General features: G+C 28.1%; 1 protein-coding gene across 1 annotated transcript in view; it reads right to left on the reverse strand.

The window, feature by feature from the left end:
* Nucleotides 1-24,820, reverse strand: part of LOC113365758 (5'-3' exoribonuclease 1) — a gene marked incomplete at its 3' end in the record, with an annotated part of 40,179 nt that extends 15,359 nt beyond the window's left edge. Inside the window, 17 exon segments of the mRNA XM_026607295.1 lie at nt 1,216-1,453; nt 2,978-3,115; nt 3,182-3,375; nt 6,088-6,339; nt 8,274-8,980; nt 12,708-13,021; nt 16,955-17,128; nt 17,237-17,429; nt 17,573-17,739; nt 20,224-20,310; nt 20,379-20,518; nt 20,595-20,880; nt 22,420-22,584; nt 23,654-23,726; nt 23,808-23,948; nt 24,067-24,293; nt 24,746-24,820. Of these exon segments, the coding sequence (XP_026463080.1) occupies nt 1,216-1,453; nt 2,978-3,115; nt 3,182-3,375; nt 6,088-6,339; nt 8,274-8,980; nt 12,708-13,021; nt 16,955-17,128; nt 17,237-17,429; nt 17,573-17,739; nt 20,224-20,310; nt 20,379-20,518; nt 20,595-20,880; nt 22,420-22,584; nt 23,654-23,726; nt 23,808-23,948; nt 24,067-24,293; nt 24,746-24,820 (3,571 nt within the window).
* Between the last annotated feature and the right edge of the window lie 216 nt (nt 24,821-25,036).

The following is a 25,036-nucleotide window of genomic DNA, read 5'->3' on the forward strand; positions in this document are numbered from 1 at the left end:
TAGTTTCATCGTGCTGTTTTTTATATCCACGTTTAATTTATTATAAATAATTAAAAATATAATAATAGTGTTATATATTGTTAAAAGTATAATAAAATTGTCTACAAATCTGTATATAACGTTTGAAAACTTTTCGAACAAAATTATTTAGGAAAAAACTGTAAAGTTTAAAATTTAGTATCCAGTTATTAGTTATTGGTGGATTTCTTTAGTTACATTTTTTAATGGTGGCATTATTGTAATAAAATTCATCTGCATTTTTAGATATCATGATATATCATTTAAAAGTTAAGGAAGTTGTTTATAAATCTGTATATAACATCTTTTAAATGCTAGAACAAATTTATATAAAAAAAAATCATCAAACTTCGCAATAAAAATCTTCATCAAGCGTCCTTACTGTTTTAGCTCCAACGCTTTGATTCATAATTAAATTTATTTTGTTATACTTTAATTAAAAATATTATTATTATTATATACAATTAGAAAGCTAACTAAACTATCTATAAATCGGTGTATAATAATTCATAACGTTTCTAACAAAATTATATAAAAAAAATATTTAAACTTTGAAATCAAACCGGCGTGTCTATAATATTAGTTTCAGCGGTTGTTTAGTTTTTATATCCACGTTTATTTTGATATAAATAATTTAAAATATAACAATAGTATTATATATTGTTAAAAACCCAATAAAATTGTCTACAAATCTGTATATAACGTTTGAAAACTTTTCGCACAAAATTGTTTAGGAAAAATCTGTAAAATTTCAAATTTAGTATCCAGTTAGCCATTAGTGGATTCATTAGTTAGATATTTTTATTTTTGGCATCATTGTAATAAAATTTATCAGCATTTTTATATATTATGATATATCATTAAAAAGTCAATGAAATTATCTATAAATCTGTATATAACATCTTGTAACTATTAAAACAAAATTATATTAAAAAAAATCATCAAACTTTCCAATTAATATCATCGTCGGGCGTCCATGCTGCTTTAGCTTCAACGCTTTAAGTTTATAATTAAATTTATTTTGTTATACTTAATTTAAAAATATTATTATTATTATATATCATTAAAAAGCTAATTGAATTATCTATAAATCCGTATATAAAAATTTAAAACTCTCAGAACAAACTTATCTAAAAAAAATACTAAAACCTCGAGCTTGCAAATTAAAAATGTATGTCTTAATCTTTTTCCTCTTACCAGTATTAGATTCAGCCCCAAATGTAATATTAATCAGCGCCTGAGGTGTCATCCTATAACAATGATTATCCTCATCCTTTTTCTCCATACCGCAATAACCAGTAGCAGCAGGAAATGTTTTATCGAACAGAACATCCAAAAATATATCCTGGTCTGCATTTGCAACATTCTGGTGTATGGGATTGGGATCACGACAGACGTGTACACCAATTACCGTTCCTTTGTAACCTAAAGGCACCTGAAAAATAGATAGTAGTAAAAAAAAAGGATCACACGCGATTGAAGTAAAACTTATTTGCTACTGTATAAAGTAGCAAATTTAAGTTGAGTAAAAATAAATACATTATATAAAAATTTTGAATAATGTTTATTAGTAATGTGGTAACACTCGTGTCAATCATTATCCACATTTATATAATGATAAATTATAAATTATATATTAGGTTGTCAAATATCTCCCTTCCGCCTTTTTGTATTATAAACCAAGAGCAAAAAAGCGGAAGGGAGATATTTGACAACCTAATATTTATGATTGCATTAAAAATTTGTATAATATTTACAAACAATAATGCAATCAAAGTCGTACTTGAAATATGACATGATCGTTTTAAAGTAATTGCTGATTAATAAATTCTATAATATTCATTTACACAGTGGATTATGTTAAACAACGCCTAAACAAATATTGTTTTTGCAAATTAACTCATCCTGTAACAATTGTGTTTGAAGAACTTCATGTAATTAAAATTAACATACATTCATTTACTGTTTGTATTTTTTTACTTTTTCGCTGACGATATAATCTCATTCCTTGAAAAGCTGTAATATCCGTCTTGCCTAACAAATTGAAGCCATACTTTTATATTTGTTTTATTTATTAAGCCCTGCACATAGCTTGATCTATGAATCATTTTCTTTTTTATGTGAACGTTAATGCAATGATCATCATCAATATTACGAGGTAATAAATTAACCATATTATTAATGTCAACAGGCACATTTATAATTTGGCCAAACATTCCAAATTGTTCATTTGCATGTCCCAATCGTCTAATTTGCATGAAACATAACCTGGGTGAAATTAACCTTTCAGATACAGTATCTAGTTTAGATAGATAATTTGGTATAGGTGGAAATACAAACCCATTAAATTTACACAAAGTGGGAATTTTACCCGAATTTAATGCCTTTCGACAAGTTCGACATCCAACCTGATTATTTGAATCAATATTCAAAAAACATTATTAAGAATTTGTTTTTGAGCATCATTTGATATTTCTAAGTCACTTTGAAGCCAAAGTCAATCACACACAAAACATACATAGCCAAAAATCATTTCTTACGCAGCGCAGATTTTTCCTTAGTTTCATTATTTATTTGCGATCATTTGCACTACAATTATTTATGGGGGACGGGATAAAATATTCTTCCGATCCTGACATTTTTATTAACTCACGAATTATACTGCTAACCCATGTCGCGCCTAAAGAAGTTTTACTTCAAAGAATGTTTATAGACTACGAGCTAAATACAAAACTCGAGTGAAAGTCGACACATTTTGTTTTGTTTCTGACATATGATTTGACATTTGATGTATTTTTTGTTTTGCTCGCAGACTAGATCGAATAATTGCGATAGCTGCGCTTACTAGCGTCGTAAGCGCGAATCATGCAAGCGATTACTTTACACCCATGTCGCGCCTAAAGAAGTTTTACTTCAAAAATAATTGGAACTGGTATTAGATTATATATTTTCTACTTACAGTGTGATTTGGACGCACGTTAACAACCCTGTCGAATAAATTGAACACGGCTAGTGGATCAGGAGCCCTTGCATCAGGTTGAAGTCCAGGAACGTACAAGTGGATCGGTTTAACAGCAATCGTAACACTGATTTTTTTCTGCACAAGATAATAGTAATAAGTATAAATTTTTGTCCATTTTTTATATCTATTATCAAGACTTACTCTAGGTTGGTTAGTTATGCCAATGACTTCTCGAACAATATCAGTGGTCAGGGCTTGAGAATCACAGCTTTTTCGAAGGGCATCATTGTACGGTTGGGCTTTTAACCATTCCAAGATTTTGTCCAGTTTTCCAGTACCAACTTCTTCGGGGTAAAGGTCACTTTCGTACATCATGTCGCTGTAACCACTTTGGTCTGAGAAAAAAAAATTAATAATAATATTTAAGAACTGAAAATCTTCTTATGTATGTTTACAAGAAATGTGAACATATATAAACAAACCCTAATATGTTAGAAATAATTTAGAAGTCATCAGAAAGCAAACCTGTATTTCTAAGAATTCTATATAAAGTTATGCATATAAAAATATAGATGATAAAATTTTGAAATCATAACGTTTCTAACAAAAATATATAAAAAAAATATTTAAACACTGAAATCAAACCGGCGTGTTGCATTACTTTCATCGGTTGCGGTTTTTTATATCCACGTTTATTTCGATATAAATAATTAAAAATATAATAATAGTGTTATATATTGTTAAAAACCTAATAAAATTGTCTACAAATCTGTATATAACGTTTAAAAACTTTTCAAACAAAATTATCTAGGAAAAATCTGTAAAGTTTAAAATTTAGTATCTAGTTATTAACCATTGGTGGATTTCATTAGTGCATTTTTTAAATTTAGTGTAGCAGTGATAAGATTTATTTATATTTTTATATATTGTGATATATCACTAAAAAGTTGATATAAATATCTATAAATCTGTATATAACATCTTGCAAATGTTAGAACAAAATTATATAAAAATAATTCATCAAACTTTACAATTAATATAGTCGACAAGCGCACACATGGCTAGCTTATGTTTAAGTAAATACTGATTATGTAATTTCTTTAATTAGGCAAATAATTTTGTTCGAAAAATTTAATAATATTATATATAAGTATTCAGAAAATTTAGAATAATATATTTTAAAAATATATGAAAATAAACATATTATTATTATTAAATATATTAAGTATGCAATTTGACTAAGTGAGTACTGGTGAATAAAGTCTTCGACTTACAATAATTTTTTGCAAATAATTTTGTTCAAAAAGTTCAAAAATGTTGTATATGACTGTTTAGGTAATTCATTTGGCTATCTAACAATATATAATAAGATATATGTCATTAAATAAATTATAACTAAAATAACGCTAAATGTAAAAAAAAAATACACTGGATTAGCCAATGACATACATGACGATAAAATATTAAGTTTTCAAAGCCATTTTGCTAAAAAAATTATTTAGATAGTTTAAAATTTTTAAATAGAGATATATAGATAATTTGATTAATTATCTGATAATATACAATTACTTATATGTTAATAAATAAATTATTATCCAAATATCACTAAATATAAAAAAGTGCACTAAATTTGCCATATATATGTTTGTGACTAGACTACATACACCAGTTCTTGGGTGTATGAAATCTTAAATTTTCAAAAATATTTTGCAAATAATTTTGTTCTAAAAGTTTAAAAATGTTATATATGGTTATTTAGGAAATTCATTTGGCTATTCAACAATATATAATAATATATATGTCATTAAATAAATTATAACTAAAATAACGCTAAATGTAAAAAAAAACACTGTATTAGCCAATGGCAATAAAATATTAGCACGTGGCAATAAAATATTAAGTTTTCAAAGCCATTTTGCTAAAAAAAATTATTTAGATAGTTTGAAATTGTTAAATTGATATATATAGATATTTTTTTAGTGAACTATTCTCATATAATAATTTACACGTTATAAAACAAATTATAATCACAAAATAAAAAAAAGGACACTAAATTTACCATATACAGTACTGGTGTATAAGAACTTTAACTTTCAATGATTTTTTGCAAATAATTTTGTTCTAAAAGTTTAAAAACGTTGTATATGGATGTTTAGGAAATTCATTTGGCTATCTAACAATAATATATATGTCATTAAAAAATACACGAGATTAACAAAGGACATAATGGCGTCAAAATAATGAGTTTTCAATCGTTTTGCTAAAAAATTTGTTTAGATAGTTTAAAATTGTTAAATATGAATTTATTGGAAATTTAATTAGTTACCTATTCATATATAAAAATCTGTACGTTATTAAATAAATTATAAACAAAATAACGCTAAAAGTAAACAAAGTACACTAGATTAGTAATATTTATATTAAATACCAAAAAGTACTAATGTATAAAATCTTGAGATTTCAATGATTTTTTGTAAATAATTTTGTTACAAGTTAATAATTAGTTAATAAAGATATGTTGTAATTTTTAGTAAGCTATTTATTCATATATATAAATATATCAAGCCTATATATAAAAAAATCAAGCCAGAAAAATTATCCTTAAAAGACTGTTTTAAGTAGTGATTTATAGTTTATTAAATGCTTAATTTTATTAGTTTTTATTTAATGTTATATATTTGTAGTTGATATTAAGTGTTATGTATATATATATATGTATATATATATATATATAAATCTATCTATAAACTCTTAATACTCTAATTTTCTCACATATTAACTTTAGTTTATAATTTGTATACTTTAAAATGTAATTATATTGTAATATTGCCTTGGGCGTTGAATAAATAAATAAATAAATAAATAAATAAATATTGTATATTAGGGTGGTCCCTAATATGAACATCTTCGAATTTCTTTGCTCCTAAGGGCTCAAATGCTTCCAAATTAAAAAAACAAAAATCCCTGAAAGTTTTAGCTCTCTAACATTTAGATACTCCGCAATTTAATTAAATGTCTATTTAATATAAATTTAATTAAAAAGTCCATATTAAGGACCACCCTAAAATATATATATATATATATATATATATAATTTTTCTACTTACTGAGTAGTTTGAATATTTCAGGAAATTCTTCCATGTAACTCGCTATCAAATCGAGAGCCTGCTCCGAATACAGCCAAGTGTTTCCAACTTTTCGAGAATACCCAGTAACCTCTTCATTTTTCTTCGTAAACTTCAAATTCAAACCAATGTTATATTTCTTGACAGTCGTGTCCTGCTGATCAAATTTATCTTTTGAACCTGAGGTCAGGTAGACTGTTCCTGTTACACGTCCCAGCAGATAATTTGAAATACCTGGTAATAGAAATAGAAATATTGTTACCAATGGTAGTAAAATCAATGGTGTCTGTTAGAGAATGCAATACCAATGGAAAATTTCAATGCCGGTATTTCGGTAATTTTTCATTTTAAAACCGGAATACCGGTAAATTATCGGTATTTTTATTATCTTAAACAAACGTAACCAAAATTGAAAGTTACTAGTACAAATTTAAAAAATGTATATACAACTACAACTATATTCAACTAAACAATAAAATAAAACAATAAGTTTATTTTTTTAAATAATTCAATAAAATTATATTCAATTTAATTAATTCATTATCACTATCGAGTATATTGAGAGCTTTTCACCAAAAACAAACTTATGAGTAAGAAAGACCAAAAACTCATAAATGATCATATTGCATTATTATAATAAACTGTATTGTCTGTATCCGATGTGTTAAATTAGCATAATCTCTAATATTTAAAAAAAAAAATAATGTTTCTACACTAATTTAAGACCGGATACTTTGTCGAGATAAATAATAAGTTACTATAATTGTTGAGTATTGTTATTTAAAACAATGTGATGCTTCTATAGTATTTTCAAACTTTGAAACGTTTTCGAAAATAATAATTAATATCTAATAAATATTTTATAATTGTAATAAGAAGCAAAAAATATTTAATAATTATCATAATTATTATGCATAAAGTTAGAAAAAAATAAATATTACGCAGGAGTAATCTGTATGATATAAAATATTTTGGCGCAAATATCACTTAAGGGGGTATTCTACTATAGAATTTTGAAAAAATCGAAAATTTTTTTTTCATATTTTCAAAGTTTAGTTATTCAAAAATATGTCATTAAAAGGATTTTTCAAAATTACTATTATTTCCTGAGTTATATCCGTTTTAGTGACGTGGCCTCGGTTCGGGTCCGACCGAGAATCAAAACTTTGAACGCGTTTTTCTCGGAACTACTTTTTTCGAGCTCACGGTAAGGATATCTCGAGTTCTAATGAACCGATTTACTTCAAATTTGGAGAGGATCTTCTCTATACATCGCTTTATCGCATGGACTTTTCTCAAAACTATAACCTTTCATTTAGTATTTTTCAAAAATTCGGAATTGTTAAAAAAAAACATGAAAAAAAATTTTTTTTTCAAACTGCCGTCATTCAAACAAAAAAATTTTTTTTTAACTTATCCAAGGTTCATACGATAGCGGCATCTATAATAATTAAGAATCCATCTATTTTTTATGTTTCGGATCACCAGGAGGATTGGAATCATGCACGCCAGGACACCCTCTTTTTTTTGAGCCCCCACTTTGACTGCTCATAACTTTGTGAATTCTAATTTTTTTTCTTTAATAATTTTTTTTATGTAATAATAAAATATCAATAAACAAATGATAAAAAAAATCTATAGCAAAAATATTGTTCGTTTCCTTTATACAGCGCTTCAAAAACCGGGCAAAATTCATGCTTCTACAGTAGAATACCCCCTTAAAAAATCGTTACATTTTTACAAAAGATGAAACAAACATCATTATCTATCAGTCCAATTCTATTTATTGTAATACGATATGAAGCCCTTTGGAAAGCAATAAATATTCAGTTTAATGACGAGTTGAGATAATATTTCACATTTGTTTATCTTATAGAATCACTTGAAGATATAGCTGTTTATGCGATTATGGAATTTAAAGATAAATTTGTTCCGAGAAATTTAAACTTTAGTGTATTATGTATCAAATAGCGCTTATGTAAAAATACCGAAAATACCGGTATTTTTGGGATAAATACCGGTAAAAATACCGCCGAAAAATCGAGCGGTTTACCGGTAATTCGGTATTATTTTTGGGATAAATACCGGTAAAAATACCGCCGAAAAATTGAGCGGTTTACCGGTAATTCTGTATACCGTTATTGGTTTCACTATCTGTAATGACTTACCTAATTTTGCAGCAGAATCGTACCCGTTCAAATAGCTTTTTAGAATATCATTGTGCATTTTTTTCAGTTCCAAATAATCCGGTTCTTCCTCATTAACGACACCGATCTTCAACCTGCCCGATTGCTCGTCCAGATCGTGCACCAGACCCACGGAGCCATAATAAGGCTTACCCAACAAATAGACTCTTTGATTCTTTGAAAAAACATCCAAAATCGATTGGTACTCCTTATGCTTGATATTCTGCACCCTCAATTTCAATACGCAAGTTTGCAAAGGATGGTAAGATGGTATGCTGCACCATTCCTTCTCCAACTTAACTTTGCCCTTTTTCTCAAAAACATAAGCATAGTTCTTCAACTGTTCGACTTGTAAAATAATACTTGTATCCCCTATATCGATGCCCATTCGTTCGAAGAAGTGTTTCTTACTACTCTTTCGGAAACTGTTGAATTCGCTCCTGGACTGGTGAGTGTGTTCCTGCTTATCGAATTGCCAACCGTTTCTCAAATAGTATTTGTGGTTTTCGTCCAGGACGGCGATGACTTTGGCTTCTATGAGATGAGGCCATTGGACGTGAACGACTTGATTGAGAACCCTATGGGCTATTGTGGCGGCGTCAGTTTTGGCAGTGTCGTTTTTGATCTCGATTATCATGCTGTCGTTTCGGGTCATTTGCTCAAAGACGCGGACTTGACCCTTTTCCAACCTGGGGGGAAAAAGAAACAAAAACTTATTTTTAAGGTGATCATATTTTTTAAGTCAAAACTGGGACGGCAATGTTTAGTTTATTTTTGAAGTAAAACTTCTTTAGGCGCGACATGGGTGTAAATCCGTACAAATGCAACGGAAATTGTTACCCCAACGTGAAGTGAGAGTCATTCGCTCTCGATGATATGATTTTTATACGGGACTTTATACGTGCGTACGTCACCGAAAGCGTGAAGCATATTGTTCAAATTTCTGGTGTTATGTCAAAACTTTTTAAGGTTGAATATGTAGTATTATAAATTGTGAGTTAATAAAAATGTCAGGATCGGAAGAATATTTTATCCCGTCCCCCATAAATAATTGTAGTGCAAATAATCGCAAATAATGAAACAAAGGAAAAATCTGCTCTGCGTAAGAAATGTAAGTTTATTGAAGTAATTTGTATTATTTGAGTTTTTCGAGGTTACTATATACCTTTGAGCTTATTACTAAAATGGAAAATATTTTTACAAAAGACATATTACAGTTGCCAGTGAAATAGTCAAAACAAACAAGCAGTCAATAATAAAGTTCTACAAACACAAATATATGATAAGTGAAATTGTGAAAACAATATTTCTTTATTGGAAACATTTTTTTATTAATCACGAACTTTAGTTTCTATATTGTTTTCTTTACTTTAGAGCCTTGTTTAAAATTCTTTTAAATTTGTTCGTTTGTTTTCATAATTTTTTGTGAATTTTTATTTTAATTTTCGAAAAACCGGGACGAAAGACCTAAATCCGGGACAAATATTGTTTTTATGCGGATTTTAGGTGGAAATCCGGGACTGTCGTCCTGGCAAATCGGGACTTATGGTCATCTTACTTATTATAGAAATAATTGTAAGTACTTTCTGTTTTCTTTACGTATCAAGTCATTCTGAAGCGTTTGGCACAGAAATTGTCATTCAATTTGTATTGTTTGTAGGTGAGACGATTTTCGATTTTCAATCAGTCGAAGTTTTCTCGTAAACCGATTTTAAAAAAATTGAAAGCCATTCGATGTAAATCTATAAGATCTCGTGTTGATTAGTATTACTCTAAGATTGCCTGAGCTGTTTCTTTATAACTTACAATTAAAAAAAAAAAGTTTGGGTAGCAGATAGATAGAGTTCATGGTCAGAACGAACATCCTAAAATATCGGTTTGGTGGCGTCCATCAATCACGTGATAGGTTTTTTAAGAATTTTTGGATCCACCTGCCCCTTACTAATACGTGGTTTTATTCAAACATATCCCCCCCCCCCAACCAAACATCACTCGTATTTTTAGTTACGAGAAAAAAAGTAGAATATTTGAATTTTTATGTAAATGTATGGTATTTTTTTAAAAAATTCAGGTAAAAATTAAATATACGTTATATCTCACTATACCCCTCCCCCCTGACGTTTGTTCGTAAGAATCTTTCGTGATTTTTTGTCAGACCCTCTACCCCCTAAAAATCTCACGTGATTCATGGAGGTCCCCCCTTTACGAAATGTGGTTAAATTACGAAAAATTATTAGATATTAAAATTTGCGCGTTAGTAGAGTTGCTTTCTTACTTCCTTAAATCGAATTTGCTCGTTTAGTATAATTCTGCCTCTCTTTTCTGAGTCAAAATTAAATTTGTTCGTCAGTAGAGTTCTTTCTTATTGTTTTCCAGATCAAATTTGCTCGTCAGTAGAGTTCTTTTCTTCTTTGTAAATTTAGTTTGTCCGACAGTAGAGTTCCTCATTTCTGTTTTTGCAGAACGAGTTTGCTCGTCAGTAGAGTCTTTTTTTAAATCGAGTTTGCTCGATAATAAAGTTCTTTTTTCTTTTTTTATATCAATAGAGTTTTTTCTGTATTTCTAAAAAATCGAATTTGCTCATCAGTACAGTTTTTTTTAATAGAGTTTGCTCGTTAGTAGAGTTCTTTTTCCCTTTTTTCAAATCAAGTTTACTCGTCAGTAGAGTTCTTTGTTTTTAAATCAAGTTTGCTTGTGAGTAGAGTTCTTTTCCTCTTTTTTAAATTGAATTTGTTCATCAGTAGAGTACCTTTCTTCTTTTTTTTTGAATCGAATTTGCTCGTCAGTAGAGATCTTTTCATATCTTTTAAAATGGAGTTTACTCGTCAGTAGAGTTCTTTTTTCCTATTTTTTCAGATCGAGTTTGCTCGTCAGTAGAGTTCTTTTCTTCTACTTTTTTTAAATCGAACTGCTTGTCAGTAGAATTGTTGAATTTTAATTGATTTTGCTCGTCAGTAAAGTTGTTTTTATTTCAGTTTTTTCATATCAAGTTCGCTCGTCAGTAGAGTTCTGTTTTGCCTTTCTTTAGTTTGCTTCGCCAGTAGAATTCTTTATTTCTATTTGTAAATCGAGTTTGCTTGTCAGCAAAGTTTTTTTTTCCTGTTTATTTTTATAAATTCAATTTGCTCGTCAGTAGAGTTTTTCAAAATTGAATTTGTTCGTCAGTAGAGTTCTTTATTTATGTTTTTAACCCTTCTTTGCATATTTTTTTCTATTTTTTAAAATAAATCAGGGTGATGTAATTAATGCTCTGATTAAAGGAAAAATATTTTAAAAAAATCTTAATTCAAATAAAAATATTATGTAAAAAACAATATGATGGAAATTTACGTCATCATGTATTTAGCTCAGTACTAAATAAATAAAAAAAAATGTTTACTCAATCTCCTTTATTCTTTATGATGATTTAGAAAAATAATTATTTTTATCTAGTTTGCTCGTCAGTCGTCTTCTTTGTTTCTGTTTAAAATCGTGTAGAGTTCATTATTTGTTTTATTTCCTCACAATCAGTAAGTTAATAAACAAATTAATTAATTGGCCTATTGATTACGAGTACGAAAAAAAAAGATTTTCCCATTCTTTCCATAGGCCTATAACATTTTATGAAGTCCCTATTGATAATTACCTCAACTATTTTGCAAATATTGATACAAGTACAAGTCTCACTAAATCATACGAGTACAAAATGTAAATATGATATTGATGAAGGATGAAATGAAAACTCGAAACGTACACAGCATAATTTAAACTCTATAAAAATAGCTTCATATAAAATAAAATAAATAAACCTAATAAGGTGAAATAACAAATATTGATGTAAAAATTCGAGTCAGTTTTCTTTATACGAAGTAACTTGTAAATGATCCAATTTTGAATACATTTTTATATATAGTAGTGCCCCGACATACGAGTTTAATTCGTTCCGTAAGCACGCTCGTATCTCAAAGCAATAAATTCCCATATAAATACATTGAAATGCCGTAAGTTCCTTCTAGCATTGCGTTTTTTGTTAAGCTTTTAGATTATCAAAATTAAATTTACAATTTTTTAAATTTAATTACTGTTTTTAGGAAAATCGTTGTTACAACTGAAAAAATTTTTCATACTTTCTTCTAGAAAATTGTTACTCGCTTAATGCTCGTAGTATTAAATCAAATTGTTAATCGCCCCTTTGATATCTCGAAACACTCGTACCACTGTACTTATGAAATATTATTATTATTTTGATAAATAAATTTTCAACGCTAATTAATCACTCTTCTTATTTCCATAATATTGATTTCCAACTCCGGTTCGAAAAAGTGGCCTTAATGAGCATAAAATTACCAAAACGGATTCTATATTCAAGACATAATCTTTTCATGTATCATGTAAATCATGTACATCTTTTAAATCATGTATCAATTATCCACTTACCTAGATGTATAGCTGATATAGATCATGCTCGGAAATCCAGGAAAGTAAGTACTGAAAGAAGCACCAGGAACAGGCCCCAAAACTAATTTCTCATACGGAACATAGACGTCAGATCTGAAAACTTCCGTAATATTAAGAACTGGCGCTTTTTTTGGAATGTTAGCCGTCAGATCGGGCATCGGGTACTCGGATGCAAATGTCGTTTCAGAACCAGGAATATAATCGTATTGCAACATTGGCCCATGGATGTTCCTTGCAACTTCTTCGGGGGATAGAAGGTGCTTCTGTCGAGCCATCGATTCCAATAATTTTTCCTGGAAAAAGAAATAGAATTTAGACTTGGAAAACGGAAATTATGTATTTATTTATTTTAAATATATAGCCCACAGATTTCTTCCAAGAGGATTCAAAAATACAGTTATTTTATATGATGAATAACAATTAAAATATATACAAAATTACAATATATAGTTATTAACATAAAATGCTTAACATATAATTACATATATAATGCAGAATGTAACAATATTATTTATATACAGAATAAATAAAATAATGAGATATTTGAAAAGAAAATAATAAGGTTAAGGTTATGTATTCAATTGTTCAAAAATGTAACCAATAACATCAACGTAACAGCTTTGCCAATGGAAGTTTAAACATTTTTTTCTAGACAATTTTGTTCTAAAAGTTTTAAATTGTTATATACGGATTTATAGCGAATTTAATTAGCTTTCCATAATTATATAATAATAATAATATTTTTAAATTAAGTATAACAAAATAAATATAATTATAAACCGAAGCCTTGTAGCTAAAACAATGTGGACGCCTGACGACGACATTAATTGCAAAGTTTGATGAATTATTTTTATATAATTTTGTTCTAACATTTACAAGTTGCTATATATAGATTTATAGATAAGTTTATTGACTTTCTAGTGATATATCATAATATGTGGAAATGCAAGTAAGTTTTACTACAACTATACTAAATCAAAAATAACTAGATACTAAATTTTAACTTTTACAGATTATTCCTAAATAATTTTATTTGAAAAGTTTTCAAACGTTATATACAGATTTGTAGACAATTTTATTAGCTTTCTAACAATATAAAATATTGTTGTTAAATTTTTAAATGTATATATTAAAATAAACGTGTACACAAAAAACAGCAAGATGAAACTAATTTTATATATGCGCCCGTTTGATTTCAAAGTTTAAATATTTTTTTATATAATTTTGTTAGAAACATTATAAACTATTATACACCGATTTATAGATAATTTAATTACCTTTCTAATTGTATATAATAAGAATAATATTTTTAAATTAAGTATAACAAAATAAATACAATTATAAACCGAAGCGTTGTAGCTAAAACAATGTGGACGACTGACGAAGATTTTCATTGCAAAGTTTGATGAATTATTTTTATATAATTTTGTTCTAATAGTTACAAGTTGTTATATACAGATTTATAGATAAGTTTATTGACTTTTTTGTGATATATCATAATGATATAAAAATGCTGACAAATTCTACTACAATAATGTCCAAAAAAAATGTAACTAATGAAATACACCAAAGGCTTACAATTAGATACTAAATTTTAACTTTTACAAATTTTTCCTAAATAATTTTGTTCGAAAAGTTATCAAACGTTATATACAGATTTGTAGACAATTTTATTAAAAGGTTTTTAACAATATAATGCTATTGTTATATTTTTAATTATTTATAATAAATTAAACTTGGATATCAAAAAAAACAGTAAGATGAAACTAATTTATATATGCGCCGGTTTGATTTCAAAGTTTAAATATTTTTTTTCATATAATTTTGTTAGAAACTTTATAAATTGTTATACACCGATTTATAGATAGTTTAATTAGCTTCCTAATTGTATATAATAATAATAATATTTTTAAATTATGTATAACAAAATAAATTCAATTATGAACTAAACAGTTAAAGCTAAAACTGTATGGACGCCTAACGAAGATTTTAATTGCAAAGTTTGATGAATTATTTTCATATAATTTTGTTCTAATAGTTACAAGTTGTTATATACAGATTTATAGACAAGTTTATTGTCATTTTTAGTGCTATATCATAATATATAGCACTAAAAACATATGCTGATAAGTTTTATTAAAATAATACCAAAAATAAAAAATGTAACTTAACAAGTCCACCAATGGCTAATGAGTAGATAAGATTAAATTTTACAGATTTTTCCTAAATAATTTTGTTCGAATAGTTGTACAGTTGTTCGAAAAGAAATACAGATTTGCAGATAATTTAATAAGGTTTTTAACGATATATAGTACTATTGTTATAGTTTTATTTATTTATAATAAATTGAACGTGGATATAAAAATTGCAACCCATGAAACTAATGTTATGGACACACCATTATGATTTCAACATTCAAATATTTTTTTATATAATTTTGTTAGAAACTTTATAAATTATTATACATAGATTTAAAGATAATTTTATAGACTTTCATTTGATGTATACTATTATTGTTATATTTTTAATTATTTATATTAAAATAAAATAACGTGAATATAAAACCGAAACCGATGAAGCTAATGTTATAGACACGCCATTTTGATTTCAAAGTTTAAAGAAAAAAAATCGTACGATTTAGTTAGAAACTTTATAAATTATTATACATAGTTCTATAGATAATTTCATTGGCTTTCATTTGATATATAATAATATATAATATAAAATATAACATGGTTATTAAAACACCGCAACAGATGAAACTAATGTAATAGACACGCCATTTTGATTTCAAATTAAAAAAAAAAAAAATTGTATAAAATTTTGTTGGGAACGTTACATAAATTGTTATCCACATTTAGAGATAATTTTATTAGCTTTCATTTGATATATAATAATATATAAAATATAATATAACGTGGTTATTAAAACACCGCAACTGATGAAACTAATATTATAGACACGCCATTTTGATTTAAAAGTTTAAAGAAAAAAAATCGTACAATTTAGTTAGAAACTTTATAAATTATTATACATAGTTCTATAGATAATTTCATTGGCTTTCATTTGATATATAATAATATATAATATAAAATATAACATGGTTATTAAAACACCGCAACAGATGAAACTAATGTAATAGACACGCCATTTTGATTTCAAATTAAAAAAAAAAAAATTGTATAAAATTTTGTTGGGAACGTTACATAAATTGTTATCCACATTTAGAGATAATTTTATTAGCTTTCATTTGATATATAATAATATATAATATAAAATATAACATGGATATAAAAAAACGCAACCGATGAGACTAATGTTATAGGCACGCCATTTTGATTCCAAATTAAAAAAAAAAACAAAAATTGTATAAAATTTTGTTAGAAACGTTATATAAATTATTATCCACATTTATAGATAATTTTATTAGCTTTCATTTGATATATAATAATATATAATATATAATATATAATATAATGTAGATATAAAAAAAACCGCAACAGATGAAACTAATGTTATAGACACGCCATTTTGATTTCAAAGTTTAAAGAAAAAAAATCATACGATTTAGTTAGAAACTTTATAAATTGTTATACATAGCTTTATAGATAATTTTATTGGCTTTCATTTGAAATATATTAATATATTATATATAATATAACGCAAAAATATAATATATATAAAAAACCGCAATCGGTGAAACTAATGTTTTAGAGACGCCATTTTAATTTCAAAGTTTTTAAATAAAATTATGTAAAATTTTGTTAGAAACGTTATGTGAATTGTTATCCACATTTATAGACAATTTTATTAGCTTTCATTTGATATATAATAATATATATATATATATATATATATATATATATATATATATATATATATATTAAATAACTAAACTACAATGAGGAATATAAAAGTGTTCTTAGTATTTGTTGTATTCTCATTGAACACTTGCAAACCTAAACGTAACAGAACGTTGCGTTAATATGACGTATTTTTTACGGAACTTTGCTTATTTATAAAGTTCTTGTATTAAAGAAACATCCTCAAAGACATACAAGTTAATGAATTATAAAAAATTATCAAAACTTCGAATAAAAGACCGCGCTCCTAAAACATACACAACGTTTTATATAAATAGCTAAACATCAATTTGTAGTGATGAAATTAATTATCTTGCCTTAAGGTAAAATACCACTTACACCTAGTTTTATTATTACACTCACCTCTTCTATAAAGGGTATCAATACAACAGCCTCCCATTCCTGACGTTTGCCATTCAAATCAGTTTCAAACGTCGTAGGATAATAATGCAATATAGGACTATCCGATGACACCATAAGTTTCCTGTAAGGCTCAGGTAGTAGTGCCCCACTTGCTGCAGGCAGAACTGCTAACAGCTAAAATAAAAAAAAAAAACAGTTACACCGAGAACATCAAATCTGAAATCAAATTGAAGGATATTATGTTATCCAAAGTAGACAAGTTTATTTCATATTTCTACTAACCTGTTCGAATGGAAGAAAAGGTTCGCCCAGATCGAACGAATAATCCAAATTAGCAAAGTTTTTAACATCGCTCATAAACGGAGCGTAATGATGTGGATAAAACCATCCCCAACTGCAGACACCACGATAATAATACGCCAACGTCCACTGCAAAGCTCGAATATAACACTCGGCTTGCTCCATTAACACATCACTGAAAAAATATAATATCAATAAAGACAAGAAATGATATGACATTTTCTATCCATTCTTTCACCAAATGCAATTAATTTTATATTATTATTATTATTTATAATACAAATAACCATGCACCTAGCGAGTACTGATAAAGCTTACGGTGTGACTTCTTTATATCCTAATTTGTTTATATAATAATCTCGTTTGTACAAATTAAACTCCTCCTCTAACATTTCTTCATCGGTCATGTTGCTCAAGTTTTTGTCTCTGATGTCGAAACTCATAGAGTCTTCATCGAAATTGTCAGGGGAATCATCATCTAGAAACTGAAAAGATAATGGATATATATATATATATATATATATATATATGTATATATATATATATACTAGATGACCCGACAGACGTTGTCCTGTACACACATCTACGTTTTTTTAATAACCTATACTAATATTTATACCGTTCAGTCAAAAATAATCATTATTAGTTTTCGAATTACTATTTACGTCAATATATGAGTGATGTTAAATGTAGTACTGTTTCAAATAAAATGATTATTCTCAATTCCCACAGTTAACGCTTTAATTATCCATTTAACAAATATTAAAAAATGTTCAATAAAATTGTATATTAAAAATTATACACTGCAAATTTATTTCCAATAGCTTAATTTATTTTATTGCATTTAAGGGTTATATAGTATTTTTAGTCATACCTGTAGATGTGGATGTATAAATAAATGATTTTTTGTTTATTCACGACTAAAACATTGATTTTCCAAATTTATCACACAAAAAATCATCGTTTGCCTTTGTGATGTATTTACGGTCATAGCATAAGACACATGTGTTGAAAATTTAAGTCTTTTAAAAGGTATAACAAATTCAGAAAGAATTAATATATAGCATTCGCGGTAAAGGTACAATATCACCTTGGATTCAATAATGTTGCCTATAATTTATATAATTACGTACCATATTTTAACTGGCTTTTAGTCACTTACGATCTAAATTAAATTTTTTTCACTAGTAATTCAATATACATTATTACTGAAGTTTATATTTGAAGTGAATTAATTTATCAAATCCTGTTTGCATGTGCTCTATTCAATCTACGATCAACAAAATTATTGCACTAAATGGAGAGGAAAAAAGCGTGTGTCGGAAATAGGCTAATATTTATCTTAAGTTCAGAAGTGAAAACAATTTGCACTTCGTCACCACCCCCGGCGTTAATTGGATTATAACTCTTTTAATTCTGATTTTATCTGTTCTTGCAATACGCTATTTTAAAGGTAATTAAATGAGCTACAACTTTCTCTATCATAAATTTTACCGTAACTTCTCTTATTTTGAAATGGCAAAGGATTGAAGGACTCGAAAGACACTCTGGTTGAACACTCTGTCAATATTTGTGTAACAGAAAAAAAAAAGCATTAATTGGTCAGAAAAAGACCTTGAATTTTCATTTATATACCTTTATACGTATCTTTTATTTTTTTAAATAGATTTTTTTTTCATGAAATCATGAGTTTTTTGAAAATCGTTTGTACTAAAGTTATGGTATTTTCTAGAATCCGTAAAGATCTCTTAAACCAAGTTGATTCTAGAGGGAATACGATTTTTTTTAATTTTGGTGGAAATGGCACTCAAAAACTATTTGCTTTAAATGAAAAAATATTGTATGCGTCTTTTATCTGCATGATAGCTCAATTATTTTACATGCAGAAGTACTCATTTTAAAGCTTATTTTGAATACTATAAAACCCCATTTTAATATCTAGCCTAATATTGTTCCTAGAACAATTTATAGAACACCGATTTATTAGGATTTTAATTGATATAATTTTGTTCATTACATGATTTTCGTTTAAATGTATATTTTTAAAAATATTTGCAAAAAACAATGAAAAACGCAAAAAACAACAAATTTTCAGTAGCCAGTAACTTGAAAAGTAATTTCTTTTTTGAAAAACATTATTGAACATTTTTCTCTTCTAATTAGTTCTTTTATCGATATCCGACGTTAGTTTGAAAGAGATACAATTGCACCACTGAAAAGGGTTGCCATCCCCCCGGGAAGTGGCAAATGGTTCTAAATTATTTTTACTTTTAAACTTGAGAGTAAGATGAATCTAATTCCAAAATTTCATGCAAATTGGAGCACATTAAAAATATTCAGACCCAAAATGCTCCATTGACTTGAGTAAATATTTCGTATCCAATGACAAACATATGAATTTTTGACACAATGAAACTTCTAAATAATTGTTTGAATAAGTAAATTGTTTTTGTATTGTGATTTAGTAAAGTAAGGCAAAACACGACTGCCTTTAATAATAATCTGTCAAATTGAATTATAGGCTAAGTTTGATGTGTAATCACTGACGGACGCATGTTGACTGTGAATCTTATATTATTTTAATTTTTGACACATATCAGCTGCTTTTCGGCAATAATAATGTAGACACTGCATTTTTCTTATTTATAATCATAAATAAATTATATTTTAATATTGTCTTAGCCTATAAGTGAATGGAAATGTTTGGCAAGTGACAGTATTCATTTGTTTTAATGTCAAACCATGCCTTAAATATTTTCAAGGGCAAACAATGATAAGCGGTTTTTTGTAATTTTCACCATTTATTTCTACAATCTAACTACATTTCTATGAATCTTTAAATTCTAGAAAATTTCCCGAACAAAAGTCAAGTAGATTAATGAAAATCCGAATTATAGTTTAGGAGGATTAACCATTCATACAAACTTACAGAAGAATTTTATATATAAGATATATCATATATCACTTACCATGTCATCAACAGCAGAAATTAAAGCTTGCAAGTCCTTTGACTTAGAACTGTTACCATCATTTTGTTTCTTATGCTCAGGAACCCACTAAAATAATATAAAATAAATCAACTGCGTATCAAAATTTATTGAGTAAAGTCTATGCATAAGCTCACAGCATTATCAGTCAGTTTAGCTGCAAAATATTTCAAGTCGGCATTAACATCACTAAATTGCATTTTATCTACAGCAGCCAAACGCTCCATAAACTTTTCCAGTCTTTCTAAATTTAATTCGCCACACTCATTAATATAACCTGTAGAGAAAAAATATATATATAAAATACATTTTTTATTTATTCTTATTTATATTAATAAATTGTATATCATTACCGTCCAATGTGGGCAAAACTTCCTTATAAATATCATACAGCAAAGGCAAAGCATTCGAACTAATATGCAAATTGGGTAGATGAGGTATGAAATCATTCCCGACTAGAAAGCCCATAAAAATCCAATCATCTATAATACTCTCTAAATTGTACTTGAACGGCAAATTATCTCTCAACGATATGAACTCCTGCTGCAGATAGTCACGTAATATTGATAAATGCAATAAATAAAATCGAGTCTCTTCAGCAGTTGGGTTCCGACTGTTTGCATGTTTGCCAAATTTCACCTAGGATAAAAGATACATGGTAATAGATGAGATATATATTATATATATATATATATATATATATATGTATATATATATATATACTAGCTGTACCCGTTCACGCTTCGCCGTGTTTTATTTTGTATTAAAAATTTGAACAAAAATATATTGTTACATGTAGTCCAGCACTTTTTTTGTCTTACAGTCTACCTGTCAGTACAACCTGCTGACTACCTCTCTACCTGTCTCCAGTATACCATTCAACCTCTTTTTTTCAGTCTCTAAATTCTCCAATCTCAGTCTCCAAATTTTTGAGTCTCTGAACTTTTCAGTCTCAAAAATTTTCAGTTTCTGAATTTTTCAGTCGCTAAATTTTTCTCGAAAATTTTCAGTCGCTACATTTTTCAGTCAACCTGTTTTTTCAAATTTTTCAGGCTCAGTCTCAGTCTACAATTTTTTTCTAAGGTATGCCAAAATGTTCAGAAACCTCTAAAACGTGAAGATATGCAAAACACTAGTGGGGCGCATGGCATCGTGTCTTAAGGCAAACTGCTGGAACTTCCCGTACCAAAACATTTTTGAAAAAAATATACTCTGAAAAATTAGATTTTTGAGAAACTATAAATTTTTGACAAAAATTTACTTTTTTTGGAAAAGACTTTTTGAAAAGAAGTGTATTTTGAAATATTTTGGAAATTCTGAACTTTTTTTCAAAGCAATCGTACTGCTTTAACTGCATAGAGACGAAATATCAAAGCGCGTAAGCGCCGCCGTCTAACGGATAAGTATTGGTACGGAACGGCATTTTTTTTACTTTTTTCACAAGATTCCGAAACCCCTAGACCCACCTTCATGAAAATTTGATCAGTTCTTCATCTTGTCAATACAAGTAAAATGTTTTTGAATTATTCAAATCGGACGCTCCGTTCTCTTAAAAACTGAGTTACCGTTTTTGGCACTTTTTGCCCCATATCTTCGGAACGGCTGGACCTGCCTTCGCTAAAAACTAATCAGCACGTCTCCTTATCAATACGAATCGAATGTTTTTTTAATTATTCAAATCGGTTGATCGGTGTTCCCGAAATCGTCGACGAAAATTTGTATCCGCACACATACACACGCATATACACATACACACACATATACATCCATTTTTTCTAAGGTATGCCAAAATATTCAAAAACTTCTGAAACGTAAAGATATACAAACATTTTCATTTTCGATTTTTTTGCGATTACTATTTCTTACCCTGCGGGAAGTTAAAAAATAGAAGTTGGCAAAAAAAATATAAAAAAATGTTAAAAAAGTCTTTGTGCCGTGCAACCCCTTCGACTTGGCTTAAATCAAAATATCCTAAAACCTGTACGGAAATTTACCAAACCGAAATTTCATAAATTTTCACGACGATCAGACTCTTACAAAATAGTGGTTTATGATAGAAGGTTGAAAATTTAAGGTTATGCGTTTTTATTATACTAAACATTTTCAAGAAATATTTTTTGTGTCTAAACTATGTTTGGCGGGCCAGCTAGTATATATACATATGTTATTTATGCTTACCTCTTCTCTTAAGAGCGAAAAATGAGGCTCATGTGAACAAAGCCCAAGCATAATTAAATCAGCATCGAGACCATACAAACAATGTCTTGTATTGGGATCATAACCAGGACTAGCTTTCAAATATCTTATATACTCCATTATTTTATGCTCGCCCTCACCAGGAGTCTAAAAATAAAAATAACTAGTTGGTATTGGCATTTAGCCTTGAGGCAAGTTACATGAACTTCCCGATATGTGTAAATAATCGACTTAATCAGAAAAAAAATGTGTAAATAATATACTTCATCAATCCTACTTTAAAAAAAAACAATAATTTTAGCAAAGTTTGACGAATTTTTAAAATTAAACTACTTGTCGTAATGCCGTAATATTACAGTACGTTCTATAAGACCATGATGATGTATATCGCCAAAAAAAGTTCCATGAGAATCGGCTTAATTTTTGTTTTTCAACAGTTCATTACAAGAAAACGGCTCGGTGGATTTTCACCGAAAACTAATCAGTACCATTCCCAACTAATATCTTTCGAACGGTTTTGGATTTTTTAAAATCGGTTCGGTAGGATGAGCTTAAATGTGGACGAAAAGTTTAACACTTTTTTTCAAATTGCAAAGAAACGGCTTGGCAGATCGTCGCACAAAATTGACAAACGATAGTCCTCACCAAAATACATCAAATGGCTTTCAAATTTCTAAAATCGGTTCAGGCGTTTTTGAGAAAACGTCGATCAAAAGACTAATTTTGACAAATGCCAAAAAAACGATACCAATTTTTGCAAACTTTGACGAATTTTTAAAGCTGAACCAGTTGTCGTAGGGTCGTAATATTTTAGTATGACCTAGAAGACTATGGTATCTACCGTCAAAAAAATAATCATAAAAATCGTCGAAATACGGGCTAAAACGTGGACGAAAAACTTTTCACTCCTCTGCGATTTATAAGGAAACGGATTGGCCGATCGTCGCACAAAACTGACGAACAATAGTTCTCGTCGAGATACATCGAATGGCTTTTAAATTTTTAAAATCGCCGTTTTTGATAAAACGTCGATTTACGGCAAAAAATCTGTTCACACACACACACATACACACACACACACATATTTTTTCCAAATGTTGGTCTCATTCGATTCAGAATGGCTTGAAACATCGAGAAAGCATAAAATTAGAGAATCGGATTTTTTTTAACAACCCATCACAAACAAATCATCAAAGAAATTAATATCAATTATTACCTCGTGTCCTGAGAGTATCACACGGCACTTTTGCCAATTGGAATCAGAATTCATTTTTCTCTTAACAAACGATCTGGAAATATATACATGTTCTATATAAATTTACTATTTTACATGATTGCAATTTGTTATTTATATATTTCTTTATTTATACTTTAAAAACTCTTGAAGTCTGGCCATAAATGCTGTACCAGGAGTGATGCAGTTTGAATCAAACCGAGCCTCTGTCGGCAACTCTTCGCCCTTTGCTCTAGCTGCATCTTCCAAGTCTTGGGCTTCTCTTGCAGAACGGAATCTGAAAAAGAAATAAACTAGGTGTAAGTGACATTTGAGGAAAGTTAATTAATTTAACTTAAGTTAAATGTATAAATGCTAAAATAGAAAGACTAATAATTTTTTTTTTTATCATTTACCTTCTTCCCCTCTGCTGGTTCATTTTAGCTCGGGGTGCAACCCCGTCCACAGCCATAAAAAATAACCTTTGCGGTTGTATCATACGGAATAAAATTTCTATATAATGAGCTATGTTCTTAAAAATATCTTCTTCGGATATCCTAAAGTGTGGATCATTGTCGTTTGGATGTGAGCACACGTGAATAATCCCATTCATATCCAAGTAGAGATTGTCAAACTGTGGTATCTGGGGAGAAGACATAGATAGAATTATTAGTATTTTAATAAAAGAGGTAAAAAGTGTATAGAAGAAGCAAGTTTAATAATTAATGTTAGTGTTATTGCTGTTATACCTGTACACTTTTGTATATGCATACAAGTGCGTATATGCAAATGTTTGTATAAAACAATTGTTAAATTGATATGAGAATCCAATGTTTTGAATATTTGTAAAAATGTTTACTATATTCTCTTACACCAGAAAAAGTGTCTGACTGAGACACAGTATGAATGAACATATTTGTAATAAATAAATAAAAAAAACAGCAGGAATACAAATGCTATATACATAAAATTACATTAATTAAATTTGTCTAATTCATACTGTATTATTGTGTAAATTTAATGCAATAATTAAAAATATTTTTATTATTTTATTACTTATTAGGTTAATTTTTTGACAGCTCTTTTGTCACCTACCTGATTTTCTCTTACTAATTCACTCAGACAAGGATATCGTTCGCTAATGTATCTAAAAAACTTAGGCACACCCATTTTAAATATTAATTTGTAATAGTTCTACACTAAAATACACAATTAACAACAGAGTTTAACTATTTCTAAAACATAAAACAAAACTTTGCTTAGAAATTGATAAACTGTTGGCGTACGCTAAGTGTTGCCACATGCTAAGACATGTCAAATTTTAAATGTTATGTAAAAGGTAGAAATTATATTGGGACGAATGTGGTAACACTAATGGCGGGATAT

The sequence above is a fragment of the Ctenocephalides felis genome, unplaced genomic scaffold (genome assembly GCF_003426905.1).
Source record: "Ctenocephalides felis isolate EL2017-DRISC unplaced genomic scaffold, ASM342690v1 CF-g0.4_SCAFFOLD_01170, whole genome shotgun sequence".
NCBI classification, from domain to species: domain Eukaryota; kingdom Metazoa; phylum Arthropoda; class Insecta; order Siphonaptera; family Pulicidae; genus Ctenocephalides; species Ctenocephalides felis.